General features: G+C 46.9%; 1 protein-coding gene across 2 annotated transcripts in view; it reads left to right on the top strand.

Annotated features, from left to right (window-relative positions):
- The window catches only part of IGDCC4 (immunoglobulin superfamily DCC subclass member 4), a 198,021-nt gene that overhangs the window by 56,595 nt on the left and 116,606 nt on the right, over positions 1-24,820 (top strand). For both annotated transcript variants that reach the window (XM_075006688.1, XM_075006686.1), the window contains exon 2: positions 17,313-17,642. In XM_075006688.1, coding sequence (XP_074862789.1) covers positions 17,313-17,642 — 330 coding nt within the window. The remainder of the gene's footprint in view (positions 1-17,312; positions 17,643-24,820) is intronic.

The following is a 24,820-nucleotide window of genomic DNA, read 5'->3' as shown; positions in this document are numbered from 1 at the left end:
TTCGAAAGGTCCTTCTTCCCATTTGTTTTGGGAAGACTGGGGGGTTGTTTTCATGGGAGAAACTCTTCTATCGACTTCCCTTACACTTCTCATTCTGGTGGAGTACCGGAATCAATAAGCGAGCCGTTGGTGGTTGTTTTAGCGGATCTGTCCTGGACCCACTAAATCGTCCCCTGGGGGATTGATCACAGAGCCAATCTCCAGGTAGTGTAGACCTGCCCTCATTTTCTCCTTCAGATCCTTTTTTACAGCTGTCTTTTTCTGTGATGCCTCCAAAGCACTTGACAACAATCAGGACACTGGCATACTGAGACCCACTTCCCGTAATGCAGACTAATATTATGTCATTGTTCCCGTGAGCCCCACAGACTCAGTGCCTTGTCTTTATGCTTAGATCGAAGTTCTTTTGGATGGGTGTCATCTCTCCTGGGTTTGTGCCATGCCTAGCACATTGGGTCTTGGTTGCATTGCTGGGGCTCCTAGGAATTGCAATAATATAAATGCTTTATGCTCTAGTTGTCGTGGGGAGTGTTTTATTAAAAGCACAGCCCTTCTCTTCCCTGCAGAACAAAACCATTTGTCTCCTGTTGAACAGTAACCTTCTGTTTGCCCAGGCCATGTAACAGAGCTCAAGGGCATATTTGCTTCTGATATCTGAAATGCTACCAAGCTGTGCGTGCCTACGGGGAGGTCTTTCCCCCTTTTAAATAGGCCAGTTCTGGCAGTAGTGGAGGTGGTGGAAGTGGAGTGGAGGAGCAGGTGACCACAACATGTTCTTTTACCAGTTACGAGGTGCCAGTTCCCAGCAGATGCGTGACCAACCACTACCGTGCATGCTGCGTGTGAAAATTGTGCCCTCGGAGCTGCCTTCTGGCTCATCGATTGCCTGTCCGAAACCTGCCAAACTTGGCTGGGCTGCTGGCCTGCACCAGACAGAATTATTTATAGTTCTGTAATCCAGGAAAGTAAAGAAATCGGTTTTACCTCTACTCAAGTTTAAGACTTGAGCTACTTGGTACCCCTGAGCTTGTGTGGGTCTCACGGTATTCTCAGTGGCACATCGTCATGTATGCATATGAAAGGTGTAAAAGTATCCAGCTATTGCGAGTCAGTGTTCTTCCTCTTTCTACTCTCTTGTTATTTATGGGTAGTGGCTGGATTAGGGATCAGGACCTGTTATGTGGTGTTGTCTAGTAGCAAGTAGAGAAAAGGACAGTGTCTGTCCCATTAATCAGGAAGGGGATCATTTAATTCCATTAAAGTCACTGGGGCTCTTTCTTTTGACTTCAGTACGTTTTTGGATCCAGCCCAGAATTCAAGAGGTTGATTGAAATGAATCAACAGGTGGGATGAGGGAGGGGAACGGGAAGTTTCTGCTTAGATTAATGTTGTTCAGGAAGCAGAGTGCCACCTGCCTAGCTGTTATCAGTGCAACTGATGGATTAATATAATAATGCTCTGCAGAGCCTGTTTCAAAGAAGCTAGTTTTGGTGAAAATCTAACACATTAACTCCAGGCACCAGGGCCTGCTTCCAGTCTCAGATGTACATTCTGCGTTCCTGTGTGTTTCATGCAAATCCCCCCAAAGAGCTGTTACAGGCACAGTATCCGATCTAGAAAGTCCTGCAACAATTGCAGTCAGGTTCTGAATAGCACCGTGACATGTTCACGTTTGTGGAATTTGATATTGACTCACTTTCAGCCATTACTTCTGTCTGAATCTGAGCTTAGTGAATGTTTTTCCCAAACTCCTTTTTCCCTGCCCTTTCTTGTTTTGTTCTTGAGAAGTTATCTTAAGATGTTCTGAATTACCCATAGGCAGTTCATGGAGTGAGCAGTCAGATCTGAGTATCCTTTGTTTTAAAAAGCTGTTTTGTAGGTGCAGCTTCTTGTTGTGCTCTCAGAAATTCACAGTGCTGGATTTAGAAGTCCATGCAAGTGGAATATTTTATGCTACACTGGACATTTGCACTGGAAATTACCAGGACTGCTAAGAGAAACCAATTCTAGCAGACGGGCCCTGAATTCAGAAATAAATGTAATTCGTGAGCCTAGACTCTGTGGTTAAAACATTTGGCAGCTGACATCCAAAGAGACCTTATGACTGTTGAACCAAGAGTCCACTTAATTAGAAGTAGTCCTGGAATAACCATTGTTTCTGTATTAAGCACATTCTATTAGCTGATAAGTTCTTTTCAGTTTGGATTCATTCATAAATTAACTCCAGCAGGGGTGTGTGTTTAAACAGAGCCGTATCCCTTTCTATTGGTGCATAATAATGAGTGGAAATGGAAAATAGTCAGCAGCATTTAAGAATCCTGGTTACATATGTTTTTCCTCTGATGCGATCCTTTTCCTTGAATCTTGTGGTCACATGCACAATAATAGTGTGTTGTTTTGAACCAGCTGTCTTGCTGCACTTCCAGATGCTGTGAGAAGTTTCTCTCTCAATCCATTAGGGTTTGCACAGTTATTTGAACAGCTAGAATTAAATTGTTTATTTTTATTCTGGTAGTGCCCAGCACCTGTTCAGGGCCCAGGACTCCATGGTGCACTGTACAAATGAACACCAAGTTCCTACCCCAGGGACCACACCATCCAGGATGCTGATAATACGCAACAGCAGATGAACAGGGGCAGAGTGGGAGGATAAGGTGACAGCAGAGAGGTGCAGTGGCACGGCTATCATACAAATCACCTGTAAATCAATGGAGCTCCATGTCCTGACTCCAGATCTGAATTTGGTTTGTCAAGTGCTGTGTTTAGTGTTAAGCAGTGCAAGTTGTCACATGGGTCTGAGCAGAGACTTTTCCTTTTCCTAATTAAGATTCATCATAGTCATATGGTAAATGGACTATTAATGATCCCAGCTATTAATGTATAGACTGTAAGCGATTTGAGATAAGGCCTGGATCTTACTTGTCTTGTTGGCAAAGCACATTTTGGGGATCAAAGTAGTACAGTAGAACACTGAGATTCCTGCGCTCAAGTTGCACAAATCTCGGGTTAACATGACTGAGTGGCAGGGAGCTGGTGCCTGGCTCCGGGCTGCCCACCACTCAGAGGAGCTGGGAAACTATCCAGCACAGCTGTGTTGGTCATTTTCCTGTCTTCTGTAAGTGGCAGGCAGCCTAGAGCCAGGCGCCAGCTTCCCACCACTCACAGGAGCAGGGAAACTGACCAGTGCTGCTGCACTGGTCAGTTTCTTGGCTCTCCTGAGTTACTCAAAATGTGACTTAAGCGGGGTTGTGCAAAAACGCTGTACAGCTAATCAGTTGTAATTGCTGAAATATGGTCACATGGTTTTCACCAGCCCTTTCCTTCCAACACGCCAGTTCCTTCCTCTTTGCTCCACTGTTCTGTGCATCAGCAACAGCTATATTGCTAGGCGACTCCATCGGATACTGTGCAGATGGGTCAGTTGGGAATCTCTCTTTGGGTCTAATACTGTCTGCTGTTACAGAGCCATACAAGAAGTCTCTCTCTTTCACTTTACAGTGGGACTTTAAAGGCAGGGCAAGGTCTGTAAGTGTTGCCGGAGAATTTGAAATAGGGACGAGGCTCTGTAGGTGTCTGTCAGATAAAAGTAAGGTCTGTCCATGGTAGAAGTTCCCTCTCTGTGGTTTGATTCCTCATGTCCATTTCCAATCTGCTGGTAAAGTGGCTGCCTATCACACGTGCATTTTTTATGCCCTCTGTCTAATCACTTCCCTGAGAGCTTTCGCCACTTGTTAAAGGAGGGTGTCCCCTGACCCAAAAATGCAGGTCAGAACATCGATAACTTCTGAAGTCTGGGGCCAGATTTGATGGCTGACAGTTAGGTTTGTAATGAGTTGAACCAAAAATTTGGATCCAAATGATCTTAAAATGTTGGGGAAATTTGATCTGGATGCAAACTTTATGGCTTGGGCACACCTTTCATGGAGGGGAGCACCAAAATGTTTATGCACTATCTTAAAAATAGCAAAATTTCTTCAGCCTCTGGGACAAATCCACAGACTGTCGGTTGATGTAACATAAAGGGCAAATCTGTCCCTTGGGAACTCATTTTATACCGCCAAAGTCAAAAAGGATACCAAACTAGCGTTTAAAAGTACAGTTGAGTCTCTCTCATCTGGAACTCTCGACTGGCAAACTCCGTAATCCAGCATGATTTTAGTTAGCCAGACAACCGCTTATCATGGGTGTGGCCAAGTTTCCCATGGTCCCGTAAAGGTTGGTTACAGCCAACGGTTGTGACTCTCAGTGTTCTTTGCTATTATTTTGCACTAATTTACCTCTAAATGTCTTCTAAGAGCCTAGTAATCAGTGGAAGTGTTGTTAATGCTGCTAGACGATATTGATCTCCCATCGTCCGGTAAATTCTCTCTTCCGGCACTGGTTTGGTCCCGAGGGTGCCAGGTGAGAGAGGCTCAACCTAGAATACATTTAGATTCCTCTAGACTTGTGTTTGGGTTTGACTCAGTAGTGCAGAACACAAGGGTCCATTTTCTACTGACAGTCCCTGCCTTCCAGCTTTATCTGTGTAAGCAAAATGCCATTACTGGATGAGGGAGGTAATCTGGTGAGAGATGATGTGGGAAAGGCTGAAGCACTCAATGATGGTTTTGCCTTAGTCTTCACGGATAAGGTCAGTCCCCGACTATGGCACTAGGCAGTGCAGTATGGGACGGAGGTGGGCAGCCTTTGGTGGGGAAAGAATGGGTTAAGAGCTATTTAGAAAAGCTAGATGCACCCAAGTCCATGGGTCTGGATTTAATGTATCCAAGGGTACTGAGGGAATTGGCAGATGTCATGGCAGAGCCTTTGGCTATTATCTTTCAAAACTCGTGGAGATTGGACGAGCTCACGGATGACTGGAAAAAGGCAAATGTGGTGCCCATCTTTAAAAAAAGGAAAGGACAATCCAGGGAACTATAGGCCAGTCAGCCTTACCTGAGTCACTGGAAAAATCATGGAAGGAATCCTCAAGGAATCCATTTTGGAGCACTTGGAAGAGGGGAAAGTGATTAAGAGTAGTCAACATGGATTCATCAAGGACAAGTCATGCCTGACCAATCTGATGAGCTTCTATGATGAGGTAACCGGCTCTGTGGACATGGGGAAGTCAATGGATGTGATATACATTGACATCAGCAAAGCTTTTGATACAGTGTCCCACAGTATTATTGCCCATAAGTTAAGGAAGTATTTAGATTGGTTACATGGACTGTAAGATGGATAGAAAACTGGATTGACAGATGGTCTCAATGGGTAGCGGTCAATGGCTCAGTGTCTGGTTGGCGGTTGGTTTCAAGGGGAGCGCCCCAAGGACTGGTTCTAGGGCCAGTACTCTTCAACATCTTTGTTAGTGACCTGGATGAGGGGATGGATTTCACACTCAGCAAATTTGCAGATGACACTAAGGTAGGGGTTCAGGTAGATACATTGGAGGGTAGGGATGGGGTCCAGAGTGACCTAGACAAATTGGAGGATTGGGCCAAAAGAAATGTAATGAGGTTCAACAAGGACTAGTGCAGAGTCCTGCATTTGGGATGGAAGAATCCCAAACACTGTTACAGGCTGGGGACCGACTGGCTAAGTAGCAGCGCAGCAGAAAAGGACCTGGGGATTACAGTAGATGAGAGGCTGGATGCGAGTCGACAGTGTGCTCTTGTGGAGATCTAGAGAAGTTATTATTCCCCTCTATTTGGCACTGGTGAGGCCTCATCTGGAGTATTGCGTGCAGGCCTGGGACCCCCAGTATAGAAAGAATGGGACGCATTGGAGAGGGTTCAGCGGAGGGCAACGAAAATGATTAAGGGTCTGGAGCACATAACCTGTGAGGAGAGGCTGAGAGATTTGTGCTTATGTAGTTTGCAGAATTGAGAACTGAGGGTCGATTTGATAGCAGCCTTCTCCTGAAGGGGAGCTCTAAACAGGATGGAGAGAGACTGTTCTCAGTGGTGACAGATGATAGAACAAGGAGCAACGATCTGAAGTTGAAGAGGGAGAAGTGTGGGTTGGATATTAGGAAAAACTATTTCCCTAGGAGGGTGGTGAAGCACTGGAATGCGTTACCTAGAGAGGAGGTGGAATCTCCATCCCTAGAGGTTTTAATTCCCGGCTTGACATAGTCATGGCTGGGATGATTTAGATGGGGGTTGATCCTGCATTAGGCAGGGGGCTGGACTAGATGACCTCCTGAGGTCCATTGCAGCCCTCGGATTCTATGATTCTATGCATGGAGGGGAATAAAGAAGCAGGTGTTTGGACCATTTTTCTTGAGTGACCAATAGACACACACAAGAAGTATGGAGAGAAGAGCCATGTTTACAGGTTGTCTGCCCCTTGAATCAAGTGTTGAGTAGAAGAAACATACAAATCTGGACCATAACACAGAGGTGAGGTCCAAACTACACAGCGTCAGCATGTGATTCCTGTGTTCCAATAGCCACAGAACCCAGGTGTCCGATTGGGGCCAGATTTTCAGAAATGGAGGATGAAGGTGAAGATGGGACCACCCTTGTAAAGGCTGTTATTAGAATGGCTCTGCAGAAAGCAGGGTACAACATTTTTAGCTTGCACTGAAGGGGCCTTTCCTGGGCCTGATTTTCTTGTGCTCTTGTGGGTTTTTTTTGAATATTTGCTCTTTTGAAGGAGAAAGTGAGTGATTAGGTGCAGCGTGAAGAGCTGTGGAGAAAGTGGCACTAGCCTGTGGCCCAAATTAAATTCTCTGTTCTGCCACTGGCTCTGTGAGTGGCCTTGAGCAAGTCACTTAGGCTATGGCTACACTGTAGTTGCTATTTTAGGATACAAATGTATCTCGAAATCGCAACTCCGTGGCTAAACACCATGCTTGAAGTAGTGCTATTTTGAGAGCGGTATTCTGGCTCCGGAACCCCATGTCGTATGAGGGACAGTGGAAACTTCAAAATAGCCATTTATTTCAAACTTCAGTGTCGGGTGGATGGCCCCAAGTTCAAAATAAGTTAACTCGAAATAATTACACAGTTTGTGCAATGCAAATTGCGTAGGTTATTTTGCATTATGGCTACGGTGTAGCCATAGCCTTAGTCTCTCTGTGCTCCAGGACCCAATCTGTACAAGGCTGTTGCATACATATGTTAAAGATTCTGAGGTCCTCTGGGACTGTGCTAATGGGGGTCATGCAAGAACCAAAATCAGACAGAAGTGAATTTCTGTACCAGTTGCTTGCTGTTAGTAGTAGCAAGACCATGTAGCAACATTGGCAGTAATAACTAGTGTATGCTGTACCTATGGGGGCATTTTCAAACCTGAGCTAAGGATGTCAGACACCCAAATTCCACTGAAATTCAGTGGGAATTTGGCACTGAGCTTGGCTGCTTTTCTTCCGATGCTTCCTCTCCCCCCCCACCCCAAGCTTTTTACTGCTGTTAACAAACTAATTCTCACTACATTCCCATGAGGAAGATAAGTTTGTTATCTCCATTTCACAATTAGGGAAACTGAAGCAGAGAGGTCAGGTGACTTAAGGCTATGGAGAAGTTGGTATCAGGTGCAGATTTAGACTCCTCTGCCTTCCAGTCAAAGGCTCAGGCCACGACCGCGTTCCTCCCCACCTGGTGAGGTTCCTTTCTGTAGCTTTATGTAAGGGTAAACAGGCTGTTAAGTTGTTTGGGATTTCTAAGGGAGTGCAAAGAAATAAGACCCCTTGCATAAGAAGCGGCAATGTATTTTAGAGCAACCGGTAGTAGCCACGGATCTGGCCTTGAATACCTCAGCATTTCATTTTGAGGGCTTCACCATCATAGTATATAAATACAGGCTGACTAAGGTTCATGTGACATTCTGCTTTGAAACTGCTCTGCATGAGATTTCTTTGGAGCATCTCAGAATGCCCCTTCTTCTTCCAGCTGCGGAAGAATAGATCTCAGATCTGCATTTCTGCATGTAGGCCATTGCGCCGCATGTGTCTCCTGTTCTTCGTCAGATGGATGAGTTCTCCTCTGTCTTGCACGCTTCGTTAACCAGCTTTCTATATTGATTAGGTCACTTTCCTTTTGTGCTCTTTTTGGTAACCTGCTCACAGCGTATTTTTCTCTTTGTCTAAAATAGCTTTCATTTTTCAGGGTTATTTAAGTCGATGTGAGAGGTGCGGCCTCTCTCCAGTGCCAAGAGCCACTCAGGATACTGGTTGTTATAGCTCTCTGAGTCTCCTGCAGCCCAGACCATAGCATAACTTAGGGCAGGTCTACACTAGACCTTAAAGTCGATCCTAGAGACACAATTACCGCTGTGACAATTGCATAGCTGGAATCAGTTTATCTACGATCAACTTATCTGGCCACCCTCAGAGAAGGAGATCGACAGGAGAGTTTCTCCGATTGATCTCCCTTACTCCTCGTGAGAATGACAGCCCTGATAGTTTGGTTTCATGCTCCCCCACTGGGCACACGAAATCTAACTGCGGAAGATTGACCCCGACTGGGTTGATCTCCCAGTAAGTGTAGATGTACCTTTAGAGCTGCCCAGGGATTGCTCTCATTTACACCAGCCAGCTCTAGTCTCTAAAGCACCGCATTCCAGCTGAGAACTGGTGAAGTTTAGAAGCCCTGTTCCCAGCCTCATTTTTGCTCCCCATATACAAGGGTGCGGCACCGGCCCATGCTATGCCTTTGAGTAGCAGCTGAGAGCTCTCTGTGCAGGCTGAGTTCTCAGCTGGGCACTTTCTGCCAGTACTGTATGCAATCACTCTGCCCCGCCTGAGCAGCACAGAGAGACTCCATGGGAGGGAGAGAATCATTGGCTTGTCCCATTCTGTCATCAGTGGAGAGCCTGTCTTCTACATAGAAAACCTGTGAGTGGTCAGAGTGGTGGGGAATGTTTGGTAGCTCTTGGCCTGAGCTGAAGCCCTGGGTCTAACCCTCCAAACCTTGGGATTAGAGCTTTATAGCTCCGGTCCACCTCTGCTAATTCCAGCTTTGTTACTGGTTGCCCAAAGATAAGCAGTGCCCAGGCTGTCATATTGCTTCTCTTTCTCCCAGTCAGACAGCTTACAGGGAACACTGGTACCCAACCTATAGCCCGCAGGCCGTGCATGGCCCACCAGAACATTTCATAAGGGCCACAACCAGCTTCAGCACAATATAGTAATTAACATGTAAGACTCATTAGCGTTTTGCCATGTTTACATAATTTTAGTTCACACAAGGAAGCATCAGAAAACATTGGGCAAAGACACAGCGTAGCTAAAGGTACATGAAACAAGCCAAACTTAAAACCTAAATCAGTACAGGTGACTTTAAATCTTATTGAAATACATGTCGAATCTGGCCTGCACAAGGCTGTGCTTAGGTCTGGGTGTTCCTCCCCTCACCCAGAGGTGCCCCTAGGGGACATGAAACAGGATTTCCCGAGCAAGATCAGAACACAGACCCAGTAAATTCTACCAATTGTGTCTGACACGTGAGTGTTAATTACCCACCAGAACCCAGAGCCGTGAGCCTGCATTCCTATTACCACCCTGGCATGATGTCCAGGCTGGACTGTGCAAGGGAACCAGGGATCTTGGCTGCTACTGGACTCGGGGAGGGGAGACAATCAAGGTTTCCATTGGAGTGCAATAGGAGATGGGCACCCGGCTCCCTTTATGTCCTCGACCGTCACTCCCACAGTGGCTGCAATACCTGTATTTGCCGGGGAGCCAATGGATGGAACGAAATGTTTCGCTTGCTCAGCCGCAGTGCTGGGGGAAACATCTTGTTAACGCCAGCTACGTGCAGGAACTTGTCCAAGGGCCGCTTAAGCTTGTGAAATCCTGTCCTCTGGTGCTGAGAGGTTAGGTCAGTGAGGCCTATGCGACCTGCCTGAGTGAGTGCTGGCTCTCAGAATGACACGTGAGTAGGTTTGAACTGTCTCCCTCTCCCCACTTCCTGAGGTGACCGTGCGGGGATGTGCGCCTGCATTTATGCACCATGCTTGCTGATAATGGTGATTCAAGTGCATGGAGTTTGTGAGAAACAGACTTTTTGTTGGTTTTTACTGGTCTCCTTCCGCTTCTCCTTTCCATCTCGTGCATGGCTGAGAGGTGCAGATGTGACTGCATACAGCTGTAACACCTCTGGAGCGGCTCGAAGGATGTTGGACGTGTAACATCAGGCAAGTCCTTCAATGTAAAAACTTTCCTTATGTTGAGGGCCAGTACAGCACAGACCATGGTATCCTCAGTGCAGCTGGGTTTAGTCCAAGGCTTTTGCAAGACACTGTGATGTGTTAGAACAACCTGAGCTAGTTGAGGGAGGGAAACAGCAAAGGTGGACGAAGTGAAAAGGTTTTCTCTTCTAAGCTTTTGGAGAAGTTTTTCATTTTCCAATGAAAAATTTCTAAATGATATTTTTCCAACGTGTTTGCAACATGTTTGAAAAATGCCCTTCGTTTTGATGCCAGGGCGTGAGAGGGAGCCTTCCTCTCACAGGGACAACATGCAGCCCCATCCCTGGCTCTGCACGCTGGAGCTGCAGTGGGGATGGAGAGGCATTTGTCAACTGGCTCCAAGCTGCTGTGGTGAGAGAGGGTTGGGGTAGTGCTCTCCTGCTGGAACAGCCTGCACACTGAACCCCTCACCCCTACCCCAGAGCAATGGTCTAAATGAAACACCTACATTTTCATTTTGTTTTTCCAACACCACCCCCCTGCCCCCCAAAAAAATTAATTAATTAAATTAAGGACCTGAGCAATGCTGGCTAAATCTTCTAGATAGTGTGCCTTAAACTTTTTGATGCTACAGAACACCAAACAATAATATTTTTTATGCAGAATACCCATTATAATTTTCTTCAAAAATTAAATTAAATTTAAAATTTAAATAAAAAATTAAAACAAACAAACAAACCAACCCAGCAACGTAGCCAACAAAAACCAGTAATCTAATCAGGTATGATAGCAATGAAGGAGTAACATTGTATCTGGTTTAATAACAGAAAACACAAACCATCCTTGTGTGATAACAAAAAATTGCCAAGTATTGGAGAGGTAGCCGAGTTAGTCGGTAGCTTCGAGAACAACAGGAAGTCCTATGGCACCTTATAGACTAACAGCTATTTTGGAGCATCAGCTTTCATGGGCAAAGACCTACTTCATCAGATGCATGAGTAGCGGGGTGGTTTCTGAGGGGTATTTAAAGAGTGGGGTCCCAGTAAGAGGGAGGGCTTGTCAGCTCTGGCCCTCCCTCTTACCGGGACCCCACCCTTTAAGTACCCTCAGAAACCACCCCTCACTCATGCAGCTGATGAAGCGGGTCTTTGCCCACGAAAGCTGATGCTCCAAAAAAATTGTCAGACGCTCGTGACACACCTGCCAGTTGTTCACAGAACACCAGTGTTTCGTGGAACGTGGTTTCAGAAACACTGATCTAGGGAGTTACTCGGTCCAACAACAAATATGTTACCTAACCCACCTTACTTCTCTGATGTCCTGGGACTGACATAACTACAGCCATACAGCATACACCGTCTTACAGACGGTCTGTGGGAAAGCAGGCTGTTAAAACCGTGTCTTCCAAGTCTGAGATGAGTCCTGTAACCACTATACCGTCCTTCCTCTAGCCGCAGTCTGATATGACATTAGTGTCACTGCAAAGTCAGTAGTAAAAAATGGAAAAGAGCATAAATCGTAGCAACCAAAGAGCCCAGTACCATACGATACTCGTGTACTACTGGTGAAATGTGCAGTGCCTGCAGCTCAGTGGCTTCAGCAGGTGTTGGGGCAGGGAACATTTTGTAGACTTTTGGTCCAGAGGAATCTACAAGGGAAACAGTTCATCCCTGTCTGGTCTAAGGACATGTATTTATCAGGATAACAAACGACTTACCCGCAGCAAGAGCCTCCGTTGGGTTTGCATTGCTGTCCAAATCATTGCTCTTATGTTTTCATTTTGTGGCAAAAGACAAATAGGCATTTTTACCCTGCTAATAAAGCTGGTAGTCTACTGAGCACAGACTATGCTGTGTTCAGACTTCACAAATTTCAGTCCTCCGAACTTCCCAGGGAGGGCAAGCAGTGAGTATTACATGGGGAGGGTTGTTTTAGGGTAATAGGATAGCTACACCCCAAAAGAAAGCAGCACTATGAAAACACCCCATGTGATGGTTGATGCAATGCAGAAGGTAAACTGAGGCACAAACGGGGGTCTGCTCCAAGTCTGAGGAACTAAAAGAGGCCATGAGTGGAAATATATTTTTCAGGTTGGATGCAAATTAGTTTTTTAAATGATCAGGACCATTTAACTTGCTGTTCATTTTCTTGGCTCCAAAAGGCGGTTGTTTGGAGGAAGGGATGGGTGGGGTGGAAGGGGAAGGAAAGAGCCCCTATAATCTGTGCACTTAAGAGAACACACATTTGGGGCTGTGAACGGAGCCTGCACATCAGTGGTGAGCACAAATGCTGCAAGCTGACAGGGTTTCACTAAATTAACTGTGCATTTGGGCAGGGCAAATTCCATCTTTGCAGTTGCACCTGAAGTTCCCGTTGCTTGCCTAGAAACCATTCCATTCCCCTGCGTGGGTAATTTTGCATGTCGTTGCCCCTAATTGCATGCTTAAAGTGTGCTCTTTTAAAATGCAACAGCCCTTTTATCAGCAGTAGGTAGTAGAAACTTTAATAGGGTGTTTGAAGTCCTATAAAATTAATCTGTAGCTTTCTCTGATAGGGGCCGGGCAGGGAGCCATGTGGTTCGTATCCTGTGTTGATAAACTCGTTATAGAGGCAGGAAACATTTTCGATTGGAGCGGTGACAAAATAATTTGGAGGGGAGCCATAAAAAGAGTGGACGTGATGCTGCTAGCACAGTGGAGATTGAAACTGCTGGTGTGTGGAAGTAGCGCTGCCAGCTAACATTGACTTAGTGTCTCTGGAGACCTGTAATAGCAAATGCATTTTATTAATGACAATATTCTTTTAGGAAATGCTGAGGCATTGTTGTTAGAGGTGAAACTCTTTTGCAAGTGGAATAGCGTGTGTTGGTTTGGAAACCTTCCAGACCGAGACCTGTTCAATTTAACTTTTTCACTGCTGGTAACGGATCAAATAGCTTGTTGCAGCAAGCAGGCTGCGGAAAGCATGGTAAGACATGATGCCATCTTCTCGGTATCCAGTAGTTTGTAGCTGTAACATCCTTCCTTTTGACTGGTAGTGGAGTACCACACTTTTGGAAGTGCTTGCATGGGTCGGCTGTGGGTTAGAGTACTAAGAGAGCAGGCAGGTATTTTGGCCATTTTTCTGTTGCTTGTTCTCTTTTGACTGTTCATTTATCTTATGATAAACTGTAAGCCTTGTGTTACCAGGTGTTCGTCGTGTGCTTGAATAGGTACAGGTTGAAACTCTCTCTTGTCTAGCATCCTCAGGACCTGACCAGTGCCGGATGAGAGAATTTACTGGACCACAGGAAGTCAATGTTGTCTAGTGCATTACCGATGCTTTCGTTGCTTGCTGGGCTCTTAGATGGCATTTAGAGGTAAATTACAGCTAAATAACAGCTCGGAACACTGAGAGCCAGAGCTGGTGGTTATAAACAAACTTTAAGGGAACTTGGGAAACTTCGCCACACCCCCTCCCCCCAGCTAACTAAAATCATTCTGGATTACAGCTGTTGCTGGATGAAAGGGTTCTGGATTAAAGAGGTTCAACCTGTATCCCCTGCTTTTAATTTTTTCCTCCCTTCTTGGGCCTTAAGGTGTTCCTCTCTGGAATTGTCACTGATCAGACCTTGTACATGATCTTGGCACTGTTAAAGATCACTGGGTGAATTTTTTTTTTTTTTGGGTAGCCTGGATTTAGTTGTCAGCTGTTGGCTGCGCTGGTCATGTCCAGCTCGCTAGGCTCAGTTCTGCTTCTGTCCTTGTTCTGTAGGGTGACTATATCTTACCTGCCCCACTATGGGACAAGGGGAATGGTGCCGTCCAGACCAGAACAGGATGGATGGTCACCCTATCTGGGAGTCAGGAGGTGGGTGCCCTGTGGGGGCTGTCACCCACCCCATGAAGCTCCCAGCTTCCACCAGCTGGGTGGCCACCATGCTGCCGCTCCGGCTCCTGGCTCCGCCAGTCAAGGGAAGATACGGTGGCGGGGGGAGGGGGAGGGGAGGGGGAAGCCACTGCACAGGTCTGGCTCCCGGCTCCTCCAGCTGGAGGAAGTTGCGGGGGGCAGCCGCGCTGCCACAGGGGAGCCAGGGGAAGCTGGGGGGCAGCCGCACTGCCACAGGGGAGCCAGGGGAAGCTGGGGGGCAGCCATGCTTCCATGTGGTCCAGCTCCCCCAGCCGAGGGAAGCTGGGAATGGGACAGCTGCGGCCAGGTTCAGCTCCCCCAGCAGGGGGAAGTGGGCAGCGGCCACCTGAAAATACGGGACAGTTAGCCCCTTTGACAAAGTAAATCGGGATGCCACCCTGGTGTCCCAAATACAGGACTGTCCTGCTGAAATGGGGACGGATGGTCACTTTAATGTTCTGGGAGGCTGTCAGGTTTGTCTGTCTTTGCTCTTCGTTTTTTACTATTCAGCCCACAGAGGTGGAGTTCTCCTGGCAAACATGTGACATGTTCCTCCAGAGATGCCCGAGTCAGATTCTCAGGTACGACCCCCTGTGTCTGAAATTGTGGCAATTTACCTTGGGGTACAGAGTGGTGCTTGCTTTTGTGGGGGGCCTCTGAATACCTTTGATGTTACGACTTGGCTTAGCAGTGCCTACCTTGGGGGAGAATTCTGTGCAAAAGGTTAACAACTATGCCCCCAAAAAAATGTGGCACACAATTATTTTAAAACATGGCACATTTTGTCAGAATGACACTACACAATCATACCCGTTTCAGTTTTTATGGTAATTCATTTTCATAATACCTGTTAGAAAGTATGTCTGGAACAGTACAGAGTACAGAAATCCCCCCAGGAGCAGAGAGTTAAACAAACCCCTATGATAACCCAGTTCCTGTTTCTTTGCCATCTACCCCCAAAAGCCCAGTGTGAGGGGTGGTCCAGACACCTACCTTCTCCCCATGAATTAGTCATGGCCACCTCCCCGGCACCTGTTCCCTGCTACCGAGAGATCCAGAAGAAACAGCCTATTGCTGGATACCAGGCTTGCATGCAGGGAACTGTAGCTCCTAGTAACTCTCTGCTCCCTTCTGTCCCCATCCTGCACCCCCCAACACTTGCAGCGTCTTCTACTTGCGAGCTGAGCTCTGCTGGGTCCAGGCGCCCCTAGCGGCAGCCAGCTGCACTGCAACCCATTCCTGTGAGAGGGGGGCAGGGAGGGGAGGAGAGGAAATTGTGCATAAAACCCATTAATTTCTTTAAAGTTCTGCGTTGCACAGATTTACCCCAGGAGTAGACTCCCTGAAAATGTCCTCTTGCCCCCTGTGCATCCTGGGTGAACAGCATGGCTGGGTGTTCTCAGCAAGACACTCTGGTGTCTGAAATTCCCTTCTTTCTGGAAAAGTTCTACAGATGTTAGTAAAGGTGAAATCAGTAGGATTATGCCATAAAATTACTCTCCAAAAATAAGGGGTCTAATAACAGAAAAGAATTTCTGTCGGCTTCTAGCCATCGTAGAATGCTATTGTAGGGATATAATTCTCTTTTAAATTGTATAAGTTAGTGAAAGCCCATAGGAAAGCTCTTAACTCTGTTTGATTTTGTAGGAACATAAGAACGGTGACAGACCAAAGGTCCATCTAGCCCAGTATTCTGTCCTGTGACAGTGGCCAATGCCAGGTGTCACAGAGGGAATGAACAGAAGAGGAAACCTTCAAGTGATGGTTGCCCATTCCCAGCTTTTGACAAACAGAGGCGAAGGACAACATCCCTTCCCACCACCTATTCTCCATGAAATCAGCTAGCTCTTTTTTGATCTGTTTTATAGTCTTGGCCTTCAGAGCGTCCTGTGGCAGGGAGTTCCATATCCTGACTACACGTTGTGTGAAGAAATACCTCCTTTTGTTTGTTTTAGACCTGCTGCCTATTAATTTCATTCAGTGCCCCCTTAGTTCTTGTGTTATGGGAAGGAGTAAATAATTCTTCTTTATTTGCTTTTTTCACATCAATCATTTTGTAGACCTCTGTCATATCCAACCTTCGTCCTCCCTTTTCCGAGCTGAAATGTCCTAGCCGTACTAATCTCTCCCCATGTGGCAGCTGTTCCAAACCCTTACTCGTTTTCATGGACCTTTTCTGAACTTTTCCCAATGCCAAGACACCTTTTTTGAGATGAGGCAACTGTATCTGCATGCAGTATTCAAGATGTGGGCATACCACCTCTATAGTGGTGATAAGATAGTCTCTGTCTTCCCCATTTCCCTTTCTGAACAATTCCTAACGGTCAGTTTGCCTTCCTGTCTGCTCCTGCACACTGAATGGATGATTTCAGAGAACTATCCACAATGACTCCAAGATCTCTCTCTTCAGTGTTAACAGCTAAGTTAGCTGTTTTTCGTGTATCATTAGGGCTGTGTTCTCCAATGTGCATTACTTTGCATTTATCAGCATTGAACTGCATCTGACTTTTCCTGTGTCTCTACACATCCTGTGCGAAGAACAGCCATTAAGTTTGGCAGGAAGCAAAATCTTACATGCGTTGAGCTGAGTTCTGTCCCGGGGGTAAGCTGGCTTCGGTAAGACTGGTGCCAGCAGGTGCTAATGGGTCTGCCAAACTTTGTGCAGCTCCATGTGCGACACTTCATGCTAATATCTTGGCTCATTTACATACTTGCAGATAATTTGTCCAGAGCCATAAATTTCAATGTATGCTCAACACAGCCTGCCCCTAGCAGGGCGAGCGGTTGGACAGGGAGTTGCAGGGAAAGGGACAGCGGTAGCGTGGGTAGGTAAATGGGTGTCTGGCAGGACAGGGATAGATGGGAAGATGCTGGAGGGAGAGTTGTGGTGCATGGGTGGTGCTGGGGTACCTGGGACAGGGGGTGCTGTGCTGTGGGCTAGATGGGGTGCCTGGCAGGTACATGGGAGCTGCTGTCCATTGTCCTTTGTGCCTGATATTTTTGTTACCACCCCCGCCTGCCCATGCCTGCCCCACTTGCATCCAGCACCATTGCAGCAACACAGGAAGCAGAGAGGCTGTTGGCAGAGCTGGCACCATAGCCCCCCGAGAGATGTTGCAGGTCATTCCTGTAGCCCAGCGTCATGGGGGGAGAGGTGCGAGAGGGGTCGCCCCTTACGAGTGGCACCTCAAATGCCAGACCTCAGGCAGGGTGCGTGTTTGTGTGTTACGTCCAACCCTGTTACCCAGAAAGTACCATAAGGTCCTTTGTGTGAATCAGGAGACAACCCAGATGTCTTTTCCTTGCAGGGAAGCTGTCGCAGGAGGATTCTCTGGAGCTGAGCTGCAGTGCTGCCTCTGCAAAGGTGACATTAGAGCCAAGCCAGGCTGTGGTGTTGGACTGTAACCTGGCTCCCCTCGAGCAGCTGATTAATATCACATGGAAGAAGAATGGGCTTCCATTAGTGGAGCAGGAGCACCTTCGCGTGCTTCCAAATGGATCGCTCTTCGTATCATCCCTGACGGCTGCTAAGGAGAGTAAATATCCTGAAAGGAATGGCGCAGAGGGTGATTACTCTTGCATCTCCCAGAGCTCCTTAGGCGCAGTGGCCAGTCAAACGGCTGCAGTTAGATTTTCAAGTAAGTCTTTTTCTGATATTGATACAGACTCTTCAGCCCGGTTTAAGAGCCAGGGAAGAATCAACTGGCAAAATGTGGTTCCTTTAAGCCTGGTCAGGCCTCACAGTTGTCTGTAAACTAAGTTACAACTTCGCTGTCTTTTTTTTTTTTTTTCACCTCCTCCCAGTTATATTTTAATTTGCCATGAACCCCTCCCAGGCTGGCTCCTGACACGTCTGTCCTGTTCGCAGAAAGCCAGGCTCTTCCCCGGGGGCATTGTCTCATCAAGTCCTTTTGTTTCAGGTCTTTATAAAGCCCGCACTGTGTTTCTGCCCTAATAAAGAAAGGCTCAATAAGGACTCTGAGGACAAGATCCTCAGCTGGCCTAAATCAGCGGGAGTCATTGGAGTTACACCTGCTTACACCATAGAGGGGCTGCTGCTTTCTAGCATTTCTTCCATGAGAAACAGTAGTTCTGTCCTGTGCTAACCTTATGTCCGTCCTTCTTTATTCAGCCTCCTTAATTGGTTTGTTTATGTCCCAGTATTATTACAGAAATGGTGGCGCCTGATTTTGTTAAGATGAATTATTCTGGGGTGTGTGTATATAATTACCAGGCACATCCTGAGCTGCACTTTGATTAGCTGTTGGTATTAATTAGTTTTATCCAACACATGGCAAGGAGAGTAGCTGGGAGAGTGACTTACGTGGGACCTGAGTAATGAGATCAGAGGTCAAAATATTTTCTTAGTATGTCACCAATCAGTTAATTCCTTTGGGATCTGGTAGATAATTAGCACTGCTTTATGCTCATCAGACGGGAATCAAGAGGAGCTGGAGTCTCAGAAAGGTCTGTCCTTGCTTCTCAGGATTATTCTCCTTTTCTTTAGTATATGCAGATCACACCTCAGCACAAAGGAGAGGTGGAGAGAAATGGGAAAACAATACTCAAGAACAATGGATGCTGAAATAGACTCCGCCAGGGAACAAGGGAAGGGAAATAAGGTCTGTGCGTGTCTTTGAATAATGCAAAGGCATCAGACATTCTGACTTCTCCTCCTTAGCTAAGAATTCCGTGCCCTCATGGCACAACGCCTGCTGTGCTGTGCTAGGTCCCGTCCCTCTGGGCCACGTATAGAGACCGAGGAGCCTGCCAGAGCCTTGGTTAAAGAGCAGAGGACTTTTTGCACAAGCAGTAGAAAACTGCATTATGTAAGATCCCGCAGTCCTTGCTTTGTTACCCACATGGGAAGGCAGCCCATGCTGACGTGTCACATTGTGCATACCCAGTTAAATGCTTGACATTGCCTTATAGCGTGGTTTCCGTCTGTGGTGGTAAAGATGTATGTTTTTAAAGTTACCCATGTGTGTGTCAGTCTAGTCCCCTTGGAAAGTGCCACGTTGACGTTTGTGGAGACCGAACCCCTCTTGGCTCATATAACAGGTTGAGCCCAGGAAGCGGGTCCGTGCTTCTGCTCTCTGTGGCTGTCAAATGCTGCATTAAGCAACCATCCAATGGGACCCCCACCCCCTTTGCAAAAGTTGTGTCGACTCTTCCCTAACATATTGTGTTCATTTATGTGTCAGATCCAGAGAAGTAGTTATTCCCCTCTATTTGGCACTGGTGAGGCAACATCTGGAATATTGTGTCCAGTTTTGGGCCCCCCAGTATAAAAAGGATGTGGATTTGCTGGAGCAGGTTCAGTGGAAGGCAATAAAAATGATTGAGGCTGGAGCACAAGATCTATGAGGATAGGCTGAGGGATTTGGGCTTGTTTAGTTTGCAAAAGAGAAGACTGAGGGGTGATTTAATAGCAGCCTTCAACTTCCTGAAGGGAGCTCTAAAGAGGAGGGTGAGACACTGTTCTCAGTGGTGTCAGATGGCAGAACAAGGAGTAATGGTCTGAAGTTGAAGAGGGAGAGGTGTAGGTTGGATATTAGGAAAAACTACTTCACCAGGAGGGTGGTGAAGCATTGGAATGAGTTGCCTAGAGAGGTGGTGGATTCTCTATCCTTTGAGGTTTTTAAGTACCAGCTTGACAAGGTCTTGGCTGGGATGACTTAGTGGGGGTTGATCCTGCTTGAAGCAGGAGGCTGGACTAGATGACCTCCTGAGGTCCCTTCCAGCCCTATGATTTTTTGGCATGCCTAATTAAACTTGACTGTCTGGCCCCTCCTCCTAATACCGCTTATAAGGAACCATGAGGCCATGATCAGATCTTTTAAGATGCTGAGATGCAGCTACATAAAGAACAGCGGATAAAGAGGTGTGTTGTGAACTTTATCAGAGCCACAGTCAGTGGAATTTAGGCTGTGCTTAAATTAGGGTCTCAATCAACTGAGTTGCATGTAAGTTTTAATACAGGGCTAGAGAATTTCATGACTTTTATGGGGAAATCAATGGATGTGATATACCTTGTCTTGAGCAAAGCTTTTGATGCACTATCCCACAATACTCTTGCCTGCAAGTTAAGGAAGTATGGATTGGATACATAGACTGTGAGGGGGATAGAAAGCTGGCTAGGTTGTCTGGCCCAACAGGCAGTGATCAACAGCTTGAGGTGTGATTGGCAGTTGGTTTCAAGTGGGGTGCCCCAAGGATCGGTTCTAAGACTGGCATTGTTCAACATGTTTATTAATGATGTGGATGAGGAGATGGCTTGCACCCTCAGCAGATTTGTGGATGACACTAAGCCAGGTGGAGAGAGAGAGAAGTATGTTGGAGGGTAAGGACAGGGTCCAGAGTGACCCAGACAAACTGGAGGGTTGGGCCAATGAAAATCTGGTGTGGATCAACAAGGACAAGTACAGAGTCCTGCTCTTGGGACGGAAGAATCCCAAGCACTATTACATGCTGGGGACCGACTAGCTAAGTAGCCATGAAGCAGAAAAGGACCTGTGGAATCACAGTGGATTTGAAGTTGGATATGAGTCAACAGTGTGCTCTTGTAGCCAAGAAGGCTAATGTCATATTGGGCTGCATTAGGAGGAGCATTTCCGGCAGATCTAGAGAAGGTATTATTTCCCTCTGTTCGGCACTGGTGAGGCCACATCTGGAGTATTGTGTCCAGTTCTGGGCCCCCCAGTATAGAAAGGATGTGGATGTATTGGAGAAGCTCCAGCAGAGGACAGTGGAAATGATTAAGGGTCTGGAGCACATGATCTGAGGGATTTGGGCTTATTTGGTTTGCAGAAGAGGAGAGCAAGGAGCAATTTGATAGCTGCCTTCAGCTTCCTGAAGAGGGGTTTGAGTGAGGCTGTTCTCAGCAACAGATGGCAGAGCAAGGAGCAAAGGTCTGAAGTTACAGAAGGAGAGGAGTAGGTTGGATATTAGGAAAAACTATTTCACCAGGACAGTGGTGAAACACTGGAATGTGTTACCCAGACAGGTGGTGGAATCTCCATCCCTAAAGGTCTTTATGTCCGGGTATGGAAAAGTCCAGGCTGGGATGATTTGGTTAGGGTTGATCCTGCTTTGGGTAGAGGGCTGGGCCCAATGACCTGTCAAGAGCTCTTCCAGCCCCAGGATTCTATGAATTTTTGGACATTGATATAAGCAGTTTGCACCCTCAGTGGCTGCCAGCTTTGCAGTTGCCAGGGATTGAACTGGAGACCATCTGAGCTAAAAGCTTGAGCTAAAGAGCTAAGCTGTCTGGTCCTCAGATGTAGCGGTTGCATCCTCTGTAGATAGGTCCGAGAGGTGGCACAGTGCACAGTATCTCTGAACAGCTGAGAGATAGGAGGGTGAGCTAGGCTCCCAGAGCCGCAGAAGATAATTAATGGGAATGTGGTCTTCAAAAACAGAGAGAGAGACCACAATGGGATGGAGCCTCTCAAGACAGGGATGGAAGATCCTGTCACAGCTGGTAGCTACAAAATAGTGGAGAGCTAAATATTCAGAAGCACCATTCCGATGGCCAAGAGCCAGCTGGCACATGAGGGTCCCACCTGAAGAAGGTACACTTACCAAACCAACCTCTGCTTTCGTGCCCAGAAAGAGTGTTGACTGCTCCTGTTCTGCTCAGACCTGGGGGATAACCCTCTCTCGGGTGAGGGCTCTGCCAGTACTCCCTGGGTTGGGGCAGTGCACAGACATGCCTTGTCCAACCTGCAGAGAGCCGGGGGATTTGAGTTGGGAAACGCCTTTCAAGGCAAGGAACAGGGAGCTGCTTGCAGGCCAGCTTCAGTCAAAAAAGACTTCAGGTGACGCATGTGGCAGAGCAGAAGCCTCTTGAACTAAGAGCGATTTGATTGTATGAAGGAGTTAATACATCAACAGGCACCACCACCAACCTGCTGTGTGGCTGGTTGGTTTTTGGTTTTTTTCTTTGTTTGCTTTGTGGTTCCTTATCTATCAGTTACCTCTTCCACACAGCAAATCAGAATGGCTACAGTAAATAGTGGAGAGAAGCTGAGAGGCACTTTTACAAAATGTACAATAAAAATCAATGCATTTGCCCTTGCTGGGCAGCTCGTTGTAAATTACAGAGCTAAAGTTTCAACAGCAAACAATTGTAAGGACACCGTCAACTTGAAAATCAGACTTTTGTTTTCCTCAAACTTGTTTGCCAGCTGTTGGATTGTTTTGAGAGCTTAGAGAACAGTATGGATGACTTTCTCCTGAGTAGAGGCTCTCCCCTGTACGTTATTTTGGGTTTTCACACATGGCAGTCTTCTTCATAGCATAGGCAAAACGTGCCTTGGGGCACATGACCTGGATTCATCACCAAATTTGGTCCGCTGGTTGGATCAGTAGCTTCCTTGGCTCAGGTGGGGTGCTGACATGGGGTATGGCGTGACGCTGGTCCATGCCCCCTGCACGTGTAAGTCAGGGACAGAAAACGCAAGAAATAGAAATGGTGAAATGACAGAACTTGGCAAACAAGTTCAGGCTGGAAACAACCTGCTTTTACTTAGTATCAGATTAATGGTATCCCTGTAATGGGGGTGTTTGCCTGTTTATTATTATTTCTATTATGGTTGTGCCTGAAAACCGGTTATAACAGACGTCCATTTGAGTCACACGTTGTACAAACACTGAAGTAACTTACAAAAAGCAACACCACAAACGACAGAAAATGTGTTGCAAGAAACTGTTTCATCCAGTGGTTTTCAACCAGTGTGCTGTGAGAACAGTCCCCGTGTGCTGTGAGAACAGTCCCCGTGTGCTGTGAGAACAGTCCCCGTGTGCCAGGAAATTTCATCAACTTTTCCCTCACCCCAGCTCTTTGCAGAGCCACCATAGGGGAAACTGGAGAGGAGGAAATTGAGAACCCCCGCACCAGCTGGGGCTCAAGCAGCAAGGCTGCCTGAATCCCAGCTGGTGCGGTGTTGGTCCATTTCCCCGGCGGCTCTTTGCAGAGCTGCTACAACCCTGCAGGAGACCATTTGTGCCATGAGGCAGCTGAAATGCTACTTCCCAGCTTGAAAGGGGAGGCAGGGAGCTTCCCCACCCTCACCACTGTGGTGACGGAGGGAGGGAGGGCTAGAACCTGTTGGCAGCTGGGACACAGTTTAAATGTCGCAACCTGGCTCCCAGTGGGCTGGTGGAGGTGCCTCCTTCTCCCCTCCCATGAGTAACGGACTAGACACTAACATTTTCAGCGGTTACTCAGTTCCTCAACAGCTCTAGCAGGGCACGTGTTCACTCGCCTGCCTTTTTTCGACCTGTCGAAGATGGCGTTTTGGTGGTGGATCTGAAACATTAACGTGTTTGATCCTTGTTTAGCTTGTGTGTACTGCTGTGTTGTAAACCTCGCTGTAATCATGGTGCAAGTAAGTAAATGTGACATTTACGAGCAATCGATTCAGCTGAAAAAAGTGGGTGTGCCGTGGAATTGTTTGTCTCACTAAAGTGTGCTGTGATGCTGGAAAGGCTGGGACCCACTGGTTTAATCCATAGCACATAATTTGACATGCCTGTGTGGCTTGACAATCCAAGTGGGGATGAACGAAGGGACTTCTGAGCCTTAACTATTGTGTTTTTTTTTTAAACTGTCAGCACTAAAAAGGCTCCTGCTCTTTTAACCAATGCTATAACAGTTTCCTCAGCTTGTCAGTAGCCGAGCAGCCAATACAGGGACACAGCATGCCACATGGAGCAAGCGTTGGTTACAGGTATAAACCTAAAAGGACCCTATATGTGTTGCAATAGATGGAACGTAATGGGTCCTTACAGGGAGGTAGTTGATAGTGATTGGCGCCTTGCAGGATGGGGCCCAATACGTGAACATTATTACTCATAAACTGCAAAAAGGAAACCAAATATTGGAAATGTTGAACACGGAGGGTTGTAATGAAACTCGTCCTGAATAGGCCAGCATGAGAGGTGTGTGTTTCCATTTAAAGAGTGAGGCCTTCATTAGGCTGTCTCTTTCTTGAGTCAGTCTGTGCAAAAAAGCAATGGAAAAGGAGAAAGGAAGCGTGGGGTGGAGGTTGTTAAGTAAATTAGTGAGACCTGATAGTACCAGGGGTCCTGGCAGGTGAAATTTCCCCTTACAGTTTGCAAAACGAGTTTGTGGGAAAACCACAGGTCATCCAAAGTGATGAGGAGCATCTTAAAGACCAACAGATTTATTTGGGCTTAAGCTTTTTTGGGCAAAACCCAGGAAAGTTCATCACCTAATGGATTATTTTGTTAGTCTTTAAAGTGCTACATGACTGCTGGTTTCATTTCTTAGAATACAGACTAACACAGCTCCCTCTCTGTTACCACTTTGTCGGATGTATTGGAGTTTCCAGTGCATCTGATGAAGAAGGTTTTGCCCATGAAAGCTTATCCCCAAATAAGTCTGTTAGTCTTTAAAATGCTGCAGGACCCCTCACCGCTGTTACAGATACAGTCTAACACAGCTGCGCCTCTGACACAGGTCATCAGGGAAATTTCATTGACCTAAACAGAAAATGTAACAAAGGAAAGTCTCATGGCACCCCAAAGTACTCAGCCATCTCGGCGGTGAGTGCAGGGTGGCCAAACAGACAGAGGCATGCGCTGACCCAGTACTGATGTAAGTGCTTTGGGACTTAATGCTGTATTGGCATCAGTGTTCCCACTCATTTTTTTTCCATCCCTGGATAGAATAAATGTTCTTCTTTGAGTGGTCCCTGTGGGTGCTCCACAGTAGGTGTCAGGCTCACCCGGCGCCGCAGATCAGAATTCCTCTAGCAGTTTCCATTGGATCACGCATGCGCCGATGCGC

This window comes from Carettochelys insculpta, chromosome 12, assembly GCF_033958435.1.
Source record: "Carettochelys insculpta isolate YL-2023 chromosome 12, ASM3395843v1, whole genome shotgun sequence".
NCBI classification, from domain to species: domain Eukaryota; kingdom Metazoa; phylum Chordata; order Testudines; family Carettochelyidae; genus Carettochelys; species Carettochelys insculpta.
Note: the sequence above shows the minus strand (reverse complement) of the source record. Positions and strands in the feature narration are given on the sequence as shown.